Source organism: Pelodiscus sinensis, chromosome 9, assembly GCF_052426305.1.
Source record: "Pelodiscus sinensis isolate ZL-2025 chromosome 9, ASM5242630v1, whole genome shotgun sequence".
NCBI lineage: Eukaryota > Metazoa > Chordata > Testudines > Trionychidae > Pelodiscus > Pelodiscus sinensis.
Genome location: NC_143060.1, coordinates 23,676,286 through 23,697,401, shown reverse-complemented (window position 1 = coordinate 23,697,401; position 21,116 = coordinate 23,676,286). Strand labels below are relative to the sequence as shown.

The 21,116-nt window shown below is 39.8% G+C and overlaps 1 protein-coding gene across 2 annotated transcripts in view; it reads left to right on the top strand.

Annotated features, from left to right (window-relative positions):
• The window catches only part of NEGR1 (neuronal growth regulator 1), a 692,522-nt gene that overhangs the window by 460,568 nt on the left and 210,838 nt on the right, over positions 1-21,116 (top strand). For both annotated transcript variants that reach the window (XM_006121060.5, XM_006121061.5), the window contains exon 5: positions 20,717-20,848. In XM_006121060.5, coding sequence (XP_006121122.1) covers positions 20,717-20,848 — 132 coding nt within the window. The remainder of the gene's footprint in view (positions 1-20,716; positions 20,849-21,116) is intronic.

Genomic DNA, 21,116 nt, shown 5'->3' with positions numbered 1-21,116 from the left:
ATGTCATCTATATTAGAAAGAGGAAATGTCCTTTGATTTCAGCTTTTAAAAAATATTATTTGACGGACTTTATTAGGCTAAAGATGAAGTCCACTGCAGAATAAAGGAAAGCAAGAATTTGGTACAGGAAATCACTTTCAGTATCAGATAATCCTTTACATTTGGGCTGTGTCTACATTGGCAAGATTTTGCGCAAAAGCACTTGCTTTTGCGCAAAATCTTGCCACTTGTCTACACTGGCCGCGAGTACTTGCGCAAGAACACTGATGTTCTAATGTAGGAAATCAGTGCTTCTTGTGCAAATACTCTGATGCTCCCAGTCAGGGATAAGCCCTTTTGTGCAACTATTCTTGCAGAAGAGGCCAGTGTAGATGAGCAACATTAATTTCTTGCTCAAGAAAGCCCGATGGCTAAAATGTCCATCAGAGCATTCTCGCGCAAGAGAGCGTCTACACTGGCATGGATGCTTTTGCGCAAAAGCACATCTCTTGTGCAAAGGCACATGCCAGTGTAGATGCTCTCTTGCGCAAATACTTTAACGCAAAAACTCTTGCGTTAAAAGTATTTGTGCAAAATCATGTTAGTGTAGACGTAGCCTTGGAGTCAACTGATATTAAACTCTCTGTGGTTAATGGGCTGCCAATTAAAAGATCTCATAAAATGTCATCATTATGAGAACTGTGCAAAATTTTTAGTATCCTTTTAGGTACAATTAGCAGTAATTCTGGAAATATATCCATTATCTGTAAATTTTGAAACCCAATTTTACTTGTTAAGTTATGTGACTAGTGATGGAGATTTAGGCTAAGATATTCAAATACTTTGGTCTGCTATGTAGTAAGAACACAAAGATAGTCTTAGTAACATGTGGGTAATCTGAGGTAATCTATACGAAACTGGTGATCTTTTTTTTAGAAAAGCACGTATAAGAATATTTAATGTATTATTTCCAATGGTAGTGTTCCTTTTCAGCAAAAGTGGATGAAATCATTACCTTTGCATAAAAATCACATGAAAATTAGAATTTTAAAACTTTTGCTTCCTCAAAGATGGATTAATTATCACCCGAGTAGTAGTGTGTTTTGTGAAATAGTGTGAAATTTCTAGTTTATAACCAAACACAAACCAAATACAAGCTACAAATAGTTTTCCATTTATTTGTGTGTCTTCTTGATATGTCCAGTTCTGAGCAATGTGGTTTTCTAGAAAGCAGTGCCTGTACTGGAGAGTAGAGATAAAGAGGTACATAATCTTCAAAATACAATTAGATGCTCTGTTTTACTATTTTTTTTTTACCTTTGCCACCCTAGTAACAGGAACTAGAAATTATAATATAGCCAACTAAACACTCCAACCCCTTTCATTTTGAGTGTTGAATATCTGAATAGAGAAGGAGAGTGTACTAATACACCATGGAGGGACTTTAATTCTCATAAAAGGGACAAGGCTAGTTTTGTGCACAAAGGGTTATTGAAATTATAGTTAAGTGCTTGTGTATTCTCTGTTGGTAAACATAACCTCAACTTTAGAATGCAGTAACATCTCGGCTGTGTCTAGATTGGCATGATTTTCCGGAAATGCTTTTAACGGAAAAGTTTTCCATTAAAAGCATTTTCGGAACAGAGCGTCTAGATTGGCCCAGACACTTTTCTGCAAAAGCACTTTTTGCGGAAAAGCGTCCGTGCCAATCTAGACGTGCTTTTCCGCAAAAAAGCTTTTTTGTGGAAAACAAATCTGAGCTGTCTACACTGGCCCTTTTGCGCAAAACGGAATTTTGCCTGAACGGGAGCAGAATAGTATTTCTGCAAGAAGCACTGATTTCTTACAGTAGGAAGTCAGTGCTTTTGAAGAAATTCAGCAGCCAGTGTAGACAGCTGGCAAGTTTTTCTGGAAAAGCGGCTGATTTTCCGGAAAAACTGGCCAGTCTCGACACAGCCCTCTTGCTTTACTTAATCCACAATATTAATATCTGACTTCAATAAACCCATTGATTCTTCCAGTTTTCTCTTTCAAGATTTTTGTATGTAGTCTATGAAGACAATAGCCAGGATGAAGGAGAATATCCCTTTTATATACCAAAAGCTACCCAAAAGAAGAAAAGGTAACTAGATTCTGTAGCCAAAATCAGAGTTGCATGATTTAAATGTTCGAACATAAAGGAATGCAAGATATAAAATCATACAGGCCCAAAATGAGATACAAATACACATGTTAACAAAGGGTTAACCAACTGAAATGAAAAAAAAATGTATTAGCATCAGTCACAGATAATTAGCCCCCTGCTAAGCATCTGTAAATCCTCACATAAGAACTCTGAACTATGTTCAAGTTAGCTCTAATTATACTGCAGTTGTTGTATAAAGTCTTTACTTCTTCAAACTGAAAAGTATAAATGTTAATATTTGACCCTGAAGTTTACAGTTTACAATTAGTCAAAAACATGCAACTCTCCCATGTAATCTGTTGATTGAACACTGGTATTTGTCTCTGTACTGCTGATATACCAATCTCTCCTATTCAGTACAAAGATTTCCAGAATCAGATACCCCAGAATCAAATGACTTCATCTGGCACACATGATATCCATCAAATCTTTAGGCTTAAAAGGTTTTTTTCCTTCCAAAAGGTAACAACTGATCACTTTGGCTTTGTCTACACTGTAGAGTTTTTGTGCAAGAAGCTTTTTGCAGAAGAGATCTTCCACAAAAACTTCTTCCACAAAAGTGCATGCACACCTCAAAAACGGCATGGCAAAAGCGATATGCTTTTGTGCACGAGAGTATACATGGCATGGTCACTCTTGCACAAGAAAGTTCTGATTGCCATTCAGGCTACGTCTGCAGAGTTCTGGTACAAAAAGGTGTGTGTGGACAGGCAACAGGGTTTTTGTGCAAAAAGAGCCAATCAAAAAAAGCACAGTTGCTCTGGTGAATAGCAACCAGAGCTTTCTTTAAAGAGAGAGTCCATGCAGTCTGGACACTCTCTTGTGCAAAAGCTCATCGCTTTTGCAATGCACTTTTGTAGTGTGGATGTGCTCTTGCTCAAGAAGTTTTTATGGAAGATCTCTTCTGCAAAAAGCTTCTTGCGTAAGAAGCATGCAGTGTAGACATAGCCTCACGGAATGGCCATAAGAGCACCTGTGTTTTTTTCTGATAGGCTATTTTTGCGCAAGAACTCTTGTGCAGAAAGGAGCATCCACATGCACCTTTTTGCACAAGAACTCTTGTGCAGAAAGGAGTTATGTCTCATAGAAAGAGGTATACCTACACCGCAAAAAGCCCTCTGTTCTGCCATTTTATGTGCTTGAGGTGTGGACGCTCTGTGGGTTTTTGCGCAAAAACAGCTGTAGTGTAGACATAGCCTCTAAGTATTAGTTGTCCTTTACATCCAGATTCTACTTCTAAAGCAGCAAAGGCAGTACACTAATGCATTTTAGCATATGAGACATTCATGTGTTTTTTATTGCAATGAGTGTAAAAGGAAAATGCAAAGGTACTTCAACATATGGTAACTTTATGGGGTTCAGATATATAGATTAGAATTACAGATAGCTGTGCTCAGTGATTAAAAGATATTGTAATTTCAGAAAGTGTGGGGGAAGTTTCTCACTTGACATCTTTAAAACCAATCTGTACCCTGGTGACTCAAAACTAACCATTAATAAGCTGAAGCAAATAGAAAGGTTGTGCATGTGGAAAAATATAAATGGTTCCTAAGAGTAATTTTCTCTATATATTTATTGAACACAAAGCCAAAGAAAAAAGGGCTTTCTTCCCAATAAGATGATATTTGAGGATTACATATTCATGTTAAAGGAACACCACAATGTTGTTTAGTCTAAAAATGCTATATGGTAATTGACAGGTTTATGCTGGCATTAATGTTACTTAGTGCTTTCATGGCATCTCACCACATTGCTTTGATGATTGGCAGTAATACAACAATTTAATATCTTCTAAAGATTTGTCACTCTAATGATTCATTTGTGTAATGATGCATTGTCATGATATGATATAATGCTACTCTGAAACACAAACCTTTAGTATGAACACTCAGATGGGTTCTGGATGTTTTATACCAAGAACTATGTAAAATATATCTAAAAAGGGAATATATTGAAGGAAATTAATAAACCCTAAAAGGCTAGAAAAGCTACAGCGAGTCTAAACAATGTGTACAACCATCCTTGTTTTTGTTAACAAAACCAATCATTATATTAACTGGATTTTTCTATTCACAAACTAGTTGAAAAATAAATAAATAGTTCCTTGAAAGAGTGTGAATTTCTGTGCCCATTTGAAATCAGTTGGAGTTTTTCTATTGACTCTGTAGGGCCAGGATTTCATCTCAGAACTTTAATTCCCACTTTCTCTCTCCAGTTCATCTATGAGACACTGCAGAGCCTAATAGTGAGAAAATTAAATTGTCTTCTGAAACTCTTCTTCAGCGACTAGTAATTCAATTTCTTTTCTCTTTCCTATGGCTATGCCTTTATTTAACTGGGTATGCAGTAATAGCAGTATGTCTTAACTCATTGTCTCTGCTCATGTGAGTGTGTGTACGCAAAATCTTTTCTTCTACTGGCTGGTTGTTGGAATTCTCCTGATGCAAAGCGATATGTTTTTGTACTAAAGAGAAACATTTAATAGACATTAGTGACAATAATAATAATTGCTGAAGTCAATAGAAAATTATATATATATGTTTGCCTCATCTCAAAAAACATATCTTAGCACTGGAAAAAGTTCAGAAAAGGGCAAAGAAATTATTAGGGGTTTGGAGCGGCTATCATATAAAGAGAAATTAATAAAATTGAGACTTTTCAGCTTAGAAAAGAGGAGACTAAACGGGAATATGATAGAGGTATATAAAATCATGACAGGTGGAGAAAACAGATATGAAAAATAATATATTTGCTCCTGTAACACAAGAATTATGGGTCACCAAATGAAATCAATAGGTAGTGTATTTAAAACAAATAAAAGGAAATATTTCTTCACATAATGACAGTCAACCTTTTGAACTGCTTGCCAGAGGACTTTGTGAATACCAGGACTTTAAGAGAGTTTAAAAAAAAAAGAGCTAGATAAATGGCTCTTAGCCAAGATATATATCTTTACACATACTTAGGAAATTAATTTCCTATTTTCAAAATGTGTAAGCAAATGAGTTAAAATGATGTAATGTGCATATAATAACACAATTTTTATATATGAGATTAATCAATTTAGTAACTTATTTTCAAAAAAAATCCTCTGTATGGGTTTATTTAGGCTTTATTTTCAGAGATGCCAAACACCTATAATTCTGAAGTGTATGCATAATGGTTTTGAGAAAATTGACTCATATCTACTTCTTATATGAATCTGACCATTTTGCTAGTATTTGTGTTCTGAATCAGTTAAATAGACTATATTTAACTGGGAATTTTGAGTATGCTGCAAGATTCCTCTTCAGTGACCTTGAATCATATCCCAGGGCCTTTCTTTGAGCCTTAGTGAAGCAAAAGTAGATCTCAGTTTGTCTGCTGACCTTCTAGCAACTGACTCTGGTACTCTTGGAAGAAAATGATGGGAAATAATTAAATTATGGCTAAAAATGGTCATTTTCCTCTTGCTAAGCATATATACTTCCCCTAATATTTTCTGCAAATATGTGTGATCATATTTTGTACTTCCAAAGCAGCTAACATCCAAGAAGTTCAGAGGAGTTTGTATCCTTTAATTGTACTTTGCAGTTCTCCAGATTACATTTCCATTTTACAGGTGATTAAACTGGGGCACAGATAGGCTAAGAGTCATTTTCAAAAGTGCTCTCCAACTTTGGCAAACACTAAATGCCCATCACAATTGAGAATCAGGCTATCCATGTGCAAAATTGAAGGCACAAAATTTTACAAATTTAAAGTTAAGTGATTTAGTCTGTCACACAGGAATTTTGTGGCCAAACCAGGACTACAGCCCAGATTTCCTCATCCTTAATCCTCTGTTTTAAACGCTGAATCAATCTTCCTTTACTGAGTGTCCACCAAAGGAAGACAGTGTCTTTCAGTGAATCCTCATTCAGACAACCCTTTTATACTGTATAAAAGCATACTAAGAATCTATAGTTTAGGATCTATAATCTATTTTTTAAGAATTAGTGGCATAGTCTGTCTAGTTCTGATCTTTTTCTCCAGTTATCTTCATTTACAAAAAAATCTACTGTTACATGATTGCTAATATTCAGCGAAGATAGTTGTACTATACCAGGGAATTTTAATAGGGCTATATATCATCCTCAAACTAATAGAATAGATTTACAAAGGCAACACTGGTTATACACCCCTCGAATAAGAATCATGTAAGCACTCCCAAGTTTTCTTTATAAAAAACAAACCTTTTCTGTTTTCATATAAAATACAGTAAACTTCCGATAATCCGGCACCTTTAGGACCCAGGGGGTGCCGGATTATCAAATATGCCGGACTATCAGAAGGAGGGGCTATGAGGGGTCTGGAGTGGGGTGGGAGGGGATGCCACCCCACACCCCTCATAGCCCCCCCTTACGATAGTCAGGCTCTGCCCCCGGTTGGTCCCGTAGACCAAACCCGGCAGCAACCCAGCTGCTCTTGGGGACACCTGGGGTAGAGCTGCTGGAGTGCTGCCGGGTTCGTCCCGCAGCGCCAAAGGACAGTGATGCGGGATGAACCCGGCAGGACCCCAGCTGCTCTGCCCCACGGGTCCCCTATTCAGCCGCTGCTGAAACAGAACAGCGGCTGATTCCAGGAAGCCCGGGGCAGAGCTGCTCTGCCCGGGGCTTCCTGGAATCAGCCGCTGATCAGTTTCAGCAGCAGCTGACTTGGGGACACCTGGGGCAGAGCAGCTGGGGTCCTGCCGGGTTGGTCCCGCTACAAGACCAACCCGACAGCACCCCAGCTGCTCTGCCCCAGGCGTCCGGATTCAGCCTGCTGGTGAAACTGACGCTGCTGGTCAGTTTCAGCAGCGGCTGAATCCAGACGTCTGGGGCAAAGCAGCTGGGGTGCTGCCGGGTTGGTCCCACAGCCCCGAGGGGCAACACTGCCAAACCAACCCGGCAACACCCCAGCTGCTCTGCTCCTGGCTTCCCCGATTCAGCTGCTGGTCAGTTTCAGCAGCAGCTGAATGGGGGAAGCCTGTCCGGCTGCCCCAGCACTTCCGGGTTCCTGATGGTGCCGGACCATCAGGAGTCCCGGAGCACTGGATGCCGGACTAATGGAGTTTTACTGTGTAAACAAATAACAAAACAAAGCCTAAAAATGCATGCCTAAAATTCAGATGGCATATACATAACAAAAATTGAACATTAATTATTTATAAAACATGAAAACATAAACAAAAAACCCCTGAACCCGTAGAGGTCATGCAAGGCATCAATTATTAAATAGATAGGTGAGACTATAACCTTTGAGCATTGGGGTTAATATAAACTAAGCTGCAAAAGTATGCAATACTTTCATGTGTGACCAGGCATCCTCATATTTTTCTAAGCATTTCTATTACACAGAGCAATTTTTCCTATTAATGCACTAGTAGAGAATTCACTAAACCAGTCTCTGTATGAGGGAGAAATTGCAGATTTCTGTTTTCTCAAAATAACTATTTTGGCCACTAAAATTAGTTATTGCAATCCATTTCTGATAATAACTGGCAATACCAACTCATTTCTTCCTCTAAAATACACAAGATGGAAGAAGGAAATAAAGTAACATATTAAGTGTTTGAGAGAGCACTAAATATAGCATTCCAGAATGCATGTATTTTTGGCAAGTAGAAAGGGTGTTGGAAAGGTTTTAATGTGGCTGTTTGCATATCCAGTTGCCCATCATGCCTTAAACATTCTGTAGTCTAGTAGTACCTGTTTAATACCTTGTTCTGGTAGAATCATAAGATAATATCAAAGATACTTCAAGTTGTTTGTCAGATATCTTCCCAGGTTTCTGTTGAGACAGACTAAATTGGGGTGGTGGTGGTTTGTTTATTTGTTTGTTTGTTGAAATTAAGGAGACAATACAAAGCATTTAAGCCACCAATAAGTAATTCCAACAAAGTGACTTTTATGTTTCCATATTTCTTAATATTTCTTAACATGCTCTTCTAGAGCAGAGAATATCGAAATAGAGCAGTTGTCCCCTATTTTTGGATGAATTCTTGAGTATAGCTTCTGAAAAAAGGAACTGTGAGACAGCAGTAGCTTATGCTTGTTCTGCATGTAATCAAAGAAGACCAGTCTCTCATTTTGCAATATATCTTTAATTTTTGTTAATCTTTTTTCTATCCAAATTCTTGTAAGTATTAAGTTGTTCTTGATTGTGAAGCACAGGATATCCCATGTTCATACAAAAAGACAATTGGTAAGATCAGATACTGTAATGCCCCATGCAGATGCAAAACTAGATTTTCCCTTAATGGTATGGGTATGAGATATATAAAAGAATAAAGGAAATCAAATGGCATAGCTAAGCTTTTTTCAATCTCAGACCAGGCTGGTGTCTATACACAGTTACTGGAGAAGAAATACCATATAACAGGACACATTTGGAATGCTAGATAATATAGATACAACCCTATAACTGGTTAGTTTGCTGAGTGTGTAACAACTGAGACTATTCTTTATCCCATATGAATTACATGATAAACTTATACGTTCGAGCAAAGAGCAATAGAGACCTGGAAAGGTGATAGACTAATGATATAAATTAATCTTGTGCTGATACTCCTTTTGGCTATTTCTATTCTCCCCATTAGAATGAGGAAATGCCACCTATCTACATCCATGGACATTTCTTTTAATATATATCCAATATCTATAGAAACAATAGTGGGAAGATTAAGACACATTTCATTGCATTTCATAAGTTATTGCACTGAATTTTTTAAGAGGAAAATGCTAAAACTATGAAGGATCTGGTCTTCTGGATATATTCACTGCTTGCAACTTATTCCAGTTAATATGAAAACTTGAGATCTTTTGAAAATATCAACTACATTCAATAAAGATACTATTCATCAGGATGGATTCTTCAATAGTACAAAAATGTCATCAACATGTAAACTGATTTTGTATTCTTTCCTGTTTAAAGGTCCACCTTGAATGGCTAAGTGCTGAGGAATATATGTTGTTGGTAGCTCAAAAGAGATATTAGAGAGGAGGGTCAAGGAGAGGAAAAAGCCCCATTGTATCCTTGTTTCTAGCTGAAATGGTGAAATAATTGTTTTAGCTGATAAAAAGCAATGAGAGACCCAATTCAGGAATATGTCTCTAAACCCATTACAAAAGGACATTCAACCCTATCAAAGGCTTTCTCTGCAGCTAGAGAGGAAGTTATGGAGGGAACATCTGGCATCTGAGCCAAGTGAACAGTTTTCAGGACCCAATTTTCCTTTATTGAAACCAGCCTTATCTCTGTGTATAATCGATGTAATGAAGGTTTTCAGTTGCATCATTAAAATGTTTGCAATTATTTTACAATCTGCATTCACTATCTATATTGAGTGGAAGTTGCCACAATTGCAGCAACCTTTATTTTTCCTTAATACTAAAGTAATTAAATGTTATAAGATAAGGTTCCTTTTTGGAATGTTTCAATGAAGACCTTTATAAGAACATTAGATAGCTGATTACAAAATGTTTGGTAGAAATTGTTCAAAAGCCATCACATGTTAGGGGTCTTGCCAGGATTCATATTTTGATAGTCTCTGAAATCTCTTGTATTCTGATAACTTCCATAAACAACACGGCTGCGTCTAGACTGGCATGATTTTGCAGAAATACTTTTAACGGAAAAGATTTTCTGTTAAAAATATTTCTGCAAAAGCATGTCTGGGTTGGCACGGATGCTTTTGTGCAAAAGCATCTGTGGCCAGTCTAGATGCGATTTTGCGCAAGAAAGCCCCAATCGCCATTTTAGCCATCGGGGCTTTTTTGCGCAAAACAGTTATTTCCTCTCTACACTGGCCCTCTTGTGCAAGTATTCTTGCGCAAAAGTGCTTTTTCCCGAGTGGGAGCGTGAAAATATTTGCGCAAGAAGCACTGATTTTGTACATTACAAAGTCAGTGCTCTTGCGCAAATTCAAGCGGCCAGAGTAGACAGCTGGCAATCTAAACGCACCCCGCTTGTTCTGAAGTTAGGGAATTAAAAGGCAAACATCAATGAAATGGTCAAATTTGTAAGAGTCAAGTTAGTTGTCTGATTTCAGTCAAATGTTATAGAATTGCTGTAATTGATTCTACTGTTTCAAGGGTGGCTTCTACACACTCCTGCCCCCATTCATCTTGTAGGAACAAGAAATACTGTCATAGGCCTGTTCCATCTGAAGTCTCTGGCAAGAAGTTTGCCTGCTTTATCTCCCCATTCATAATAATTTCTTTAGATCATGTTAAGTGCAAATTCAACTTGGCTGGGTAAGTATTCATTGTATTTACATTTGTGACTGAATAGAGAACATGGGATGTTTCCATTATTTTAGTCAGCCATGTGCATTCTCTGCAACTCATCTATTTCCTTGTCCCAAGACTCTAGAATTGAGTCTGTCTGCCTTCTTTTGGGAAGCATGCTCTATGAATTTATCCTTACAGTAGCTCTCAGAGCTTCTGAGAAGATCATATTTCAGGTAACTGTGTGATTTCTTTTTTCTTTGTGCGGAAGGCAAGATTGAATTGTCTATGGAACAAAACTTTGCAACTCTTAGTAGCATTGTGTTCAGTTTCCACCTTTACGGTTTTAATGATATGTAACCAGTATCTAAGGTAAATATAATGGTTGCATGACCTGAAATTGATTATCAGTAGTTGCTTCTTGGCATGCCAGAATTAGTTCTGAAGATACAAGAAAAAAATCAGTTCTGGGGTAAGATAATTGTACTGTAGATAAATATGTCTACTCATGTATCTTGGTGTATCTCCATCTCCATATACATTTTAAATCAAACTCGTTCATTAATATATTAGAACCTCGGAGTTACAAACTGAATAGTCAATCACACACCTAATTTGGAATTGGAAGTATACAGTCAGGCAACAGTAGAAACAACCAAAAAAGGCAAATACATTATAATACTGTGTTAAAAGTAAACTAGTTAATAAAAAGGGAAAGTTTAAAAAATTTGAAAACGTGAGGAACCAGTTTCTTTGATTATTTAATTTAAATTAAGATAGTTAAAAGCAGCATTTTCTTCTGTAAAGTTTTGAAGCTGTAGTGAGTCAGCTTGTAAACTTTTGAAAGAACAACCCAAACATTTGGTTCCATGTTATGAACATTTCAGAGTTACAAACAACCTCCATTCTCAATGCGCTCATAGCTCTGAGATTGTAATGTAATGAGGGTTGGCCTATTGTGCTTTGAAAGATGAGTCTCAAGTAATTGGATTTGTCCAGATATCTGTCTACCATAATACTCCAATTGCCTCTCAGTGATGCAGAAATGTCTTTTTTTTTATTAGAAAGAATGTCTGCAGTGTCTGAGAAATTTAGAATTATTTTGACTTGGTTTGTAAATGCTTCTTAGAATTATCTTTTTTTTAGTTGAAGCAGCCTTCAAAAAGAATCTTCCATTGGGATCAGACCAAGACTGTAAATATTGAGAAGTTAATTCTTTTTAAAATGAAGTTGCATATGCCTCTGCTCTTAGAATTTAGTGATGGATGACAGTCATGGACTATCCTGGGGTGGAGAAATACCAGCCGACAAGCTGGATTCTGTCTACCAGGGCTAAACCCTGGCAGACCCCCACCCTGTCATATTCACCTGCCCCTCTGCAAGTATGGGGAAATCACAGCTCCTATTGGTCATGAGTTACCATTCCCAGCCAGTGGGAGCTGCAATCACTGTATCTATGGAGGTGCAGGTAAATATAGTGGCAATGGCCAAACATGGGCTAACCCAGGTGAACTGCCACCATTTTATTGCCCAGCCATGACCTATCCACATCTTCCTGATTCCTTTAGCATATATTTCTGCTAGATGAGATTCCTGCAATAAATCTACTTGCAACTTTTTTAATCTGTGGTATGTCAGGATTTTAATCCTTTTGGACAGCTGATTAAGTCCCCTTGCATTCCAGGAGCATACTCCAAGAAAATTCACGCAAAGTTTCAAATTGTATATTAATACACATAACCTTATTTTTAAAATACATATTTCCCCACTGATACTGTAAAGTCACATCTCTATGATACATATTAGAGACTGGTTGTTTTTGAGTGAATTTATGACGTCAGTTGAGCCATCAAATGTGTCATATATACAAAAAGGCCTAGAGATAAATATCATGTGTCTTCCAAAGTATACTTGTAACAGAAAACAAAAGATTAACAGACTTTAAAAAAGTCAATGTGGGCATGTTCAGATCCCTGATGGCTTTAGTTCCATCTGTCCTTCCCCTCCTTATATTATCTGGTAATAGTATGAACATGTCTACATGAAAATATATTTTAAGTCAAATATTACCCTATAAATACTACTGGATATTCAAAAGCCTTTATAATATATTACTACCTATAGAAGTTTTATGTATATATAAATTAGTCACTTGTAAATTTACAGTTGGTTTGGTAAATCAATATAAATTAGCACCAAATCTAAATATAAAAAATCAACAATATAAAAAATTCATGTTCATAGTAATTGTGATGAGTTGAAGCAGTGACAATTTGTTATTCAGAAAATTGAATAACTACTGCTATTTAAGATTTAGGTTATAGTTTATGTTACATATCAGGAATATTTACTTTTCCAAGGGACTTGTGCTTACTATAACATGACCCATCAGAGGCAGAGTTCTTCAAGATATTCTGTTTACCAGTGTAAATTGTGAAGATCAGTGCAAACAATACTTCAGTCAGTAGATGTTGCTATAACCCCCAATTTAATGTTAAATTAAAACAATGAGGAGTCCTGTAGCACCTTACAGACTAAGTTTTATTAGTTAGTCTTTAAAGTGCCACTCATTGTTTCATTGGAATCTATATTCAAAAGATTAAAGTTTATCAAGAGCTTTAATTTAAAATTTTATGTCAAAAACTTATTGCCAGTTTGTTAGGAAAATAATTATTAGAGGTGAATTAATATGTGGAGAGTGGAAAGGTCTGGGAGTAGGCAACCTCATGGGTACCATATGACCCCCCAACCCAAGCTTTCTACATAGTAGTTGTGAGGAGTAAGAGCAGTGGAAATTTGTTATTTAGTACCCTCTCTCCCCAACAATAGCAAGAAGCCAACTTTTGTCAATGCTTATTTACACATTCACTTTCCCTGCAGATATTGTTTCTGTTCATATTTTTTCAACTGGACTGATGAGGGCTTACCAGAATTGGGAACTAATTCTGTTGGTGTGCTAGCAAAGTTATGCAATATACATAAGCTGTCACTTCTGTCAATATGGAGTGGCAGCAATATTGACCTCTACTGAGTCTGAGTTTTATCTCATTTAGACTGCAAAGTAAATGTCACAAGCACAGTTACAATCAAGGAACGGCTAAGAAATCTAGAGATGGAATAGAGGAAGTTGGGGAATTTCTTATATTTTTAGGCATTTAAAAACAACAACCCTGGATTTCTAGTCAGGTGTGCTAGTTAGTGGCTAGTGAATTTAATCCTGAACAGGGTGGCTGACAGACTTTTCCAGGCTCTGGGCAAGGCGTGTGTGTGGGAGCGGTGCAGAGGGAACAGCGCTGGGCCCAAGGAAGGGGCAGGGCCTCAAGCAGAGGGGGGCGGGAGCTGGGACTTAGCCTCAGCGCTACCCAAATCACACTGTCCAGGGCTTCAGCAGTGATTTAAAGGGTCTGGGGCTCTGCCCACTGCTGATATTGCCATAGCGACGGTGGTAGCTGAGAAGGGAGCAACAGGCCCTTTTAAGTTGCTGAACCCCAGTGCAGTTGCTCCCTTTGTCGCCCCCCTTCTCTCTCTCAGTGGGCCTGATTGTGAATGTCTATTTTATGGATTTCCAAGACACTACACTTTGCTCATTGCCTGCTTTCCAAATTGATGTTGATAAACAGAATTTCAAAAAAAAAAACATTAATTACCCACAGGGTAGAGCCACCCTAGCGCAAGATTTCATGATAGATCCAATCCCAGGAGAAATTTTGGTTGGAGAGTTTTTAATCTCTTGATTTTAAAAAGATTTCTAACATACTGAAGTATATACTTTCATAGTGTTTTATGCACTTTTTTCTCTGTTAGAAACAAACTGCATGCTTTTGTGTTGACACCCTCCCATATTACTGTTATTTCATAAATTTAGCAATCATAGACTTGGCCTGATTTTGTGTAGAAAATTACAAAGTGGAATGGCTTACCCAAAATGAGTACTGCGATGTTTTTAGTATGGATAGAGCATATGGAACATTTTTTCGGGGGAAGCAATGTGGTCTAGGGGTTAGAATTGACAATCAGGATATTGTGAAATCCTGATCCCATTGACATCATTAGAAAAACATCCACTAATCTCTGCGAGACAAGGATTTCAGCTTCAACTTGTTTGCTGTTCAGCTGTAAGCAAGTCACTTAACCTCTCTGTATCTCAGTTTTCTTTGTAAAATTGGAATAATATGCACCCAGCTTTTGATTTCCTTTATGTTGCAATGTGAACTTTAAACAAAAAGTAAGTAGCCTCTACATCAGTAGGATTATACAAACTTGGGACTCTAAAGAGTCGAACTAGGGTGGTAGTGTAGACATACTCTTACTGACTAGAGTAAATCTTTTTGGATAAATAGAAAAATACTAACATGTCATATGTGATTCACTGGAATATTGCCTTCTGAGATGGGAAATTTGATAGGGTCCTCTCTCTGCAGCTGAATAAGTTTCATAAGTTCATGGAGATCTGGCAGCATTTCATTGGATCCTTTATGGACTTTGTGACCTGTGCTTCCCATAATATTTTGTAAAGTTCACCTCTGATCCCATTGAAACTTTTTTTCTTCCCTGTAATTCAGTTCTTGCTTTAACTTCTCCCAGAGGAAAGGATGAGGATATTCTTTTATAACTTTTGTCAACTATCCTCTGTAGGAGAGGCACAATCACATTTTTATTCTTCTATGGTGTAATTTCTCACAGGAGAGAAGACGGGTAGATTGTAGATTGTGTATCCTGTTCTTTTATTGAGTGTGTGGCAAGATGCTATAAGTAGCTACAAATAGAGCCCTTCCTGCAGTTCCCATTGGCTGGGAATGGTGATCTGTGGCTAATGGGAACTATGATCGCCTGTTCCTGCAGAGGCATGGGTAAACAAAGCATTTTGTGTCAAGCTAGCAGCTTGCCCTTACAAGCCACAACCCAGATTTTGAAAACCCCTGTCAGAGAGAGTCTGTGATGCAGCCTCATCACCTGTCTGTTATATAAGAGTGGGTTTCCAACCCAACCACAGAGGTTATAGCCAAGCAAAGCTTGATTTCCTTGGATTTGAGTTGTGGGGTCTATTCCTTCATAGAGAAGCCACAATGAAATTTCACAATCAGTGTCCTGAACTGCTGTTATGTATGCCAAATATGTACACTTTGAAAAATTAATCTGCAAAGGGTTCCTTGATTAATGCAGTGAAATAGATTTCTTATGCCAAATTTAGTGTCTGCAGTACCATATTCTTGTCTAGTGCCGCAACAGCATAAGGTGTATTAGCACATACAGGTAGTTTACAGTACATACAAGCAAATATGTTTTATGCAGTACAGAACAACAACATACGTTTCTGTTCAGAATGAGATTAAATAAAAGTTTCCAAGAAATTGATTCACCCTGGCAACAGTGCAGCAGTCAACTATCTGAAGAGTAACAGCTGGCTCTTTTGTGGAAGATTACTTTTCATAATTTATCTCTTATGATCAACATGGGAAAAAAATCCTGGTGCAATTTACTGTGTCCTGTAAATTATTTCACTAGATTTTATCACTGTTCTGTTCAATTCATATTTTTCCACTGCAGTTTTATTATTACTGCTTTTGGGAACTGGTGTTTTTGGTGGTTTCTTTCCTGTGAAAGAGCTGGCATATGTGGGACCTGTTAGTGACATTTTCATAAGTGTAAACCTGGGGTTCTCAGATTTCATTGTAACCCCCTTCTGACAATGAAACTTACTACATGACCCTAGGGCTGTGTCTAGACTGGCAAGTTTTTCCGCAAAATCATCTGCTTTTGCGGAAAAACTTGCCTGCTGTCTACACTGGCTGCTTGAATTTCCGGAAAAGCACTGACGATCTCATGTAAGACCATCAGAGCTTTTCTGGAAATACTATGCAACTCCCATTTGGGCAAAAGTCTTTTTCCGAAAGACTTTTGCGCAGAAGGGCCAATGTAAACAGCACAGTACTGTTTTCCGCAAAAAAACCCCGATCGCGAAAATGGCGATCGGGGCTTTTTTGCAGAAAACCGCGTCTAGATTGGCCATGGACGCTTTTCTGCAAAAAGTGCTTTTGCGGAAAAGCATCCTGCCAATCTAGACGTGCTTTTCCGAAAATGCTTTTAACGGAAAACTTTTCCGTTAAAAGCATTTCCGGAAAATCATGCCAGTGTAGATGTCTGCAAAGAGTGGGGACTAAGGCATATCCTTGGGTATATCCCTTCCTGGGAAGTAGTTGTTAAAATATTCCTTGTTAAACTTTCTTTCTTTTCCTTAGAATTAGGGTGACCATCCATCCCATTTTTAACATGTCAGTCCCATATTTAAGCCCTCTTGAAGCTGTCTCAACTTTTTTTTAAATAACATGCTAATTGTCTTATGTTTTCAGTTCTGGTTCTCCCCCTGCTGGTCGATTGTCTTCAACGCAGCCACAGCATTCTCCTGTTTGTGTCTGGCAGGTGAATGCAGCAGGCGGTGGCCAGCAGGTGACGATCTCAGACAGGGAACAGAGGCATTAAGACAGGAAGCCAGTAGAGTGAGGCAGTCTGTGTGTGATAAAAGAGTAAGGGTGTGCGGGTGTGTCAGGGCTGTTCCCCACTCTGACTGTTCCTCACTCTGCACTCTGGCATGCCAAGTGCAGAAGGTGAGGGCCTGCAAGAGTGCTTCAAAACCTTGTCTTTACACTGGCACTGGTTACAAAAAATTCCCCCCCAGAATCATAATGCACCGATTCTAGAGAAAGGCTGCCACCATCAAGCGCTTTTTATCCCTAAAAACCAGGAGTGAACACTTGAAACCACTCTTGCCCCAACAGAGCTTGAAAAAAGAACATAGAAAAACAAGCTGGAGTCTCTGTTATCTGACCTCTCAGTCGTAGGCATGCGGATACACACAAACAGACCTTCTAGGACACAAGAATCAAATAATTACTTTAAAAGAGTGATTTTTATTACAAAACAAAAGATAAACTTGATAAAACATGCTGGGTTGCTAGATGTTGCAGAACAACTAAAGAAAACTTATTAAAACTAGAGAAAAAGTCTCTTGGCACAATCCAAGGTAGTAAAAGGGGAGGGGAGGTGTATTTATTCATACAGAGCAGTTCAAACCCACCTACAAAATGAAGAAAGATTACCTTGAATGTGACTAGATTCACTTTTCTTTCCCTTTTACTTACTTCCAATCTCCTCTTTGTTCAGTCCACTCCCATGCTCCAAGTTCCTTAGATACATGTTAGTCCTGCCTGGGTTTAAGTCATTCTGTCTCTCTCAACTCCTGGCTTCTTTCTCCTCCACAAAGAAAGCAGGCTTCTCTCTCCTCCATCCAATTTAAATTTCAACCCTCTATCTCCACTGGTTCTCCTGGCTCCCTGGCCAACATCTTTGCTAGCTATCTGAGTTTAACCCCTTAGTTACCGGTTGCTGGTCAGCACTCCTCCTGTCTACTACAGGGTAAGTCAGAGGTTTGTGTCACCCCTCCCCATGTGTACCCTAAAACGGGATTTCCCAAGGGATAGGGGTCTGTCAGCCCTTTCTGGCTGAAGCTGTGATCTTTGGCACCTGTTGCAGGGCTAGAAATCCTGATCCCCAATAGCACCCCCCATATTGAATTCCCAGCACCCCTTCACTAAAACTCTGATGCATGATGCACCCCTGAATTCCCAGTATGACCCAGGCTGAAGCCTCAGTCCTCAGCCTTCCCCTCCCCCCTGTGAAGTAGCCCCAATCCTCAGCATGTCCCTCTTCCCCTCCTCCCAAGATGAAGCCCTGAGCCCTCACACGCCCTTCCCCCAAGAGCTGAAGCCGCAAGCCCTGGCAACCCCTGCAGGGCTGAAAGCAGCAGCTGAAGTCTCAACCAACCCCACCCCCAAAACTGAAGCCAGGAGTGACGGGGCTGATTCCTGGATCCCTAGCATTCCCCATGAAGAAGACGCTCCCAAGCCTAGGGGCAGAACTGGAGGGCACTGGGAATGTTGTCCCCCCAAACTTCAGTGGACGTGCAGGGCACAGTTTGGAGGCAAGAAGCCACAGCCAGGCAACATGGGGCTGGTGCAATGGTACAGGCTGTGGTGGTGGTCCCTCATCTCCTATCACTGCTCTTGTACAGGGGTTTGAAGCCGCCCCTCTGCTCCCAGCTTCCTTTGCTCACACAGGTGGTAAGACCTGCAGGGTGGGGGACTCAGATGCATAGCTGGCAGAGTGCTAAGGGAATGGGGGGGACTACAAATCCCTCTTGGCACACAGCCTTTAGATACGCCATCTATAAATCCGGAAGTATATCCCCCTGTCTGCACACAGCCCCTGGTTCCCCCAGCCACACACAGTTCCTAGATACCCCATCCCGGTCCCCTGAGCTACCTCTTGGCCCCACAGTCCCTAGCCGCTCCCTCTGATGGGGTAAATAAAACACTGTTGAGTTTTCTTCTCTATGCTGTGAAACTTCTGATACGCAGTGTGGATTCCTATACCAGTTGATTGAGAAGCCTTCTCTTAGGCTACCTCTATACTGGCAGCTTTTTGCGCAAAAACTCTTTTGCAGAAGAGTTCATGTTCAAAAACTCTTCCAGAAGAGAGCATCTACACTGGTATGTGCTTTTGTGCAAGAGATGTACTTTTGCGCAAGAGCATCCATGCCATTGTAGACGTTCTCTTGCACAAGAAATTTATGTTTCCTGTCGACATTGGCCTCTTGTGCAAGAACAGTTGCGCAGAAAGGCTTATTCCTGAGCGGAAGCATCAGAGTTCTGGCGCAAGAAGCCCTGATTTCATACATTAGAACATCAATTTACTTGCGCAAGATCACGCGGCCAGTGTAGACAGGCAGCAAGTTTTTGCTCAAGAGTGGCCACTTTTGCGCAAGATTGTGCCAGTGTAGACACAGCCCTAGTGAAAAGCATGTTGGGCTTTGTGAAGACAATACTAATACAAATTCTGATGGTGCTAAACATGCAGGGAAAAACAACTTATGGGGAAAACCGCAAATCAGACTAGGGGGAAAGATCTTTGGATTTGGCTGTGATGTTCACTCCATTCATAAAATTGCTGCAAACAGCAGCTGACTGCCTTCCAGTTGTTTTGGTGTCCTTTGCTGTGAACATGTATAAATAAAGACAAGGCAGGGGAGGAAGAGCTTAGGGCATGGGGTGGGAGTGAGAGGAGATCAGGGCAAGGGGCTAAGGGCATATGATTCAGGCAGTGGTGGCCCATCAATACAGGCGACCTAGGCGGTCACCTAGGGCACCAAAATAAACTCCCGTTGAGGGCTTTGGAGGCGGGGGCACCGATTGTGTGCTGATCGCGCATTTTGCCTAGGGCACCAGTTGCCAGCAGCTCGTCTAGGGCTGCTTCTGGATTCCAGGCAGAGGTTTGGGAGGTTAGGGAGTTGCCACAGATCCCACTGTGAAGAGAGTGTTGCTGCTCCAACTGTAGCTTCTCTGGGACTTCAGTGGGAGGGGGAGGCAGAGGTTCATCCCAGGAGGCTGGGGCTGCACTATCCAGCCTCTCCCCGCAGCCAGCGATTACTGGAGGGTGGCTGTCTGGCCCCTATAGATGGCAGCCTACCCAGCACCCCTACAAGGAGCCATCAGCTGGGGGGGTCTCCATCTCCCTCAGCAGGCCAGCAATCCCTTTGGGGGCAGACCTGGGACTGAGTGCCCACCCTTTGGCCTCTACTCTCCTGGGGAAGAGAGTGTGCTGTCTAGCTCTAGAGTGGGTCCCAGCCAGATGGTGAACCCTGGCCCCATCTGGCCACTGTCTTGCTGATGCTGTTGCCCCAAGTGGTCACTCTGCAGTATAGCTCTTCTCTTATCAGCTCCCTCCCTTTCTATGTCATGGAATACGATAGGCACATCCCCTTTTCCTGGCACATCAAACCCTGACCTTGCTTTAAATTAGGGTAAGAGGAAGCTGCCTACCAAATTTGGTGGTCCTAGCTCTTACCATCTAGGAGGAGTTCTTGAACAAATGGAGTCACGGACAGATGGACAGACAGATGCACATATCTAAAATATAGAGACAGATAATAATGCAGTGTGTCTTTTAATGAGACTCAATCAACTTAATGGTGTTTTGAACATTTGTGCTGCATAGTTCTGATTGATTGCTGTTGAACTCACTTAAATCAGAGCAATTTATTAGTTGTCCCATATTTGCCACAGGGAAATATGGTCACCCTACTTAGAAATGTATTCTGCTACTAGGAGAACAAAGGCTGTAATAATTACCCAGTTTCATTTGGAATAAATTTTCCAGTAATATCCAGAAGAAAGTCATGAGTTTGTTATTATACCTGAATGATCATTCAGGCAACTCCAGTTAAACTGTTGTTAATTTATTTTCTTTCGCTCTCTTTTCATTTCAGCAAAACCATTTGAAAATGGACAATACCTGGACATCTATGGAATTACAAGAGACCAGGCTGGGGAATATGAATGCAGTGCAGAAAATGATGTCTCGGTCCCAGATGTGAAAAAAGTAAAAGTCACAGTAAACTGTAAGTCATGTTACTTTTTAATCACTAAATCCAGTAGAGAGGGAAAACAGTGGAGAAGAAAACAGTCTAATGTCGTAACATGGCATCAAGCTGCTGCTAATGATGAAATAGTAGTCCTTTTCTATTTGAGTAGCGAAACATCTTGGACATTCAAGGTCAAAATGTTCAATATCTCCTCCAACCCTTCTGCAAAATGGAGGATGATAATGGTTGACATTTCACCTTTCTTGCTTTTGTGGATATAGGTCAGACTCTTGGGTGGGAATAC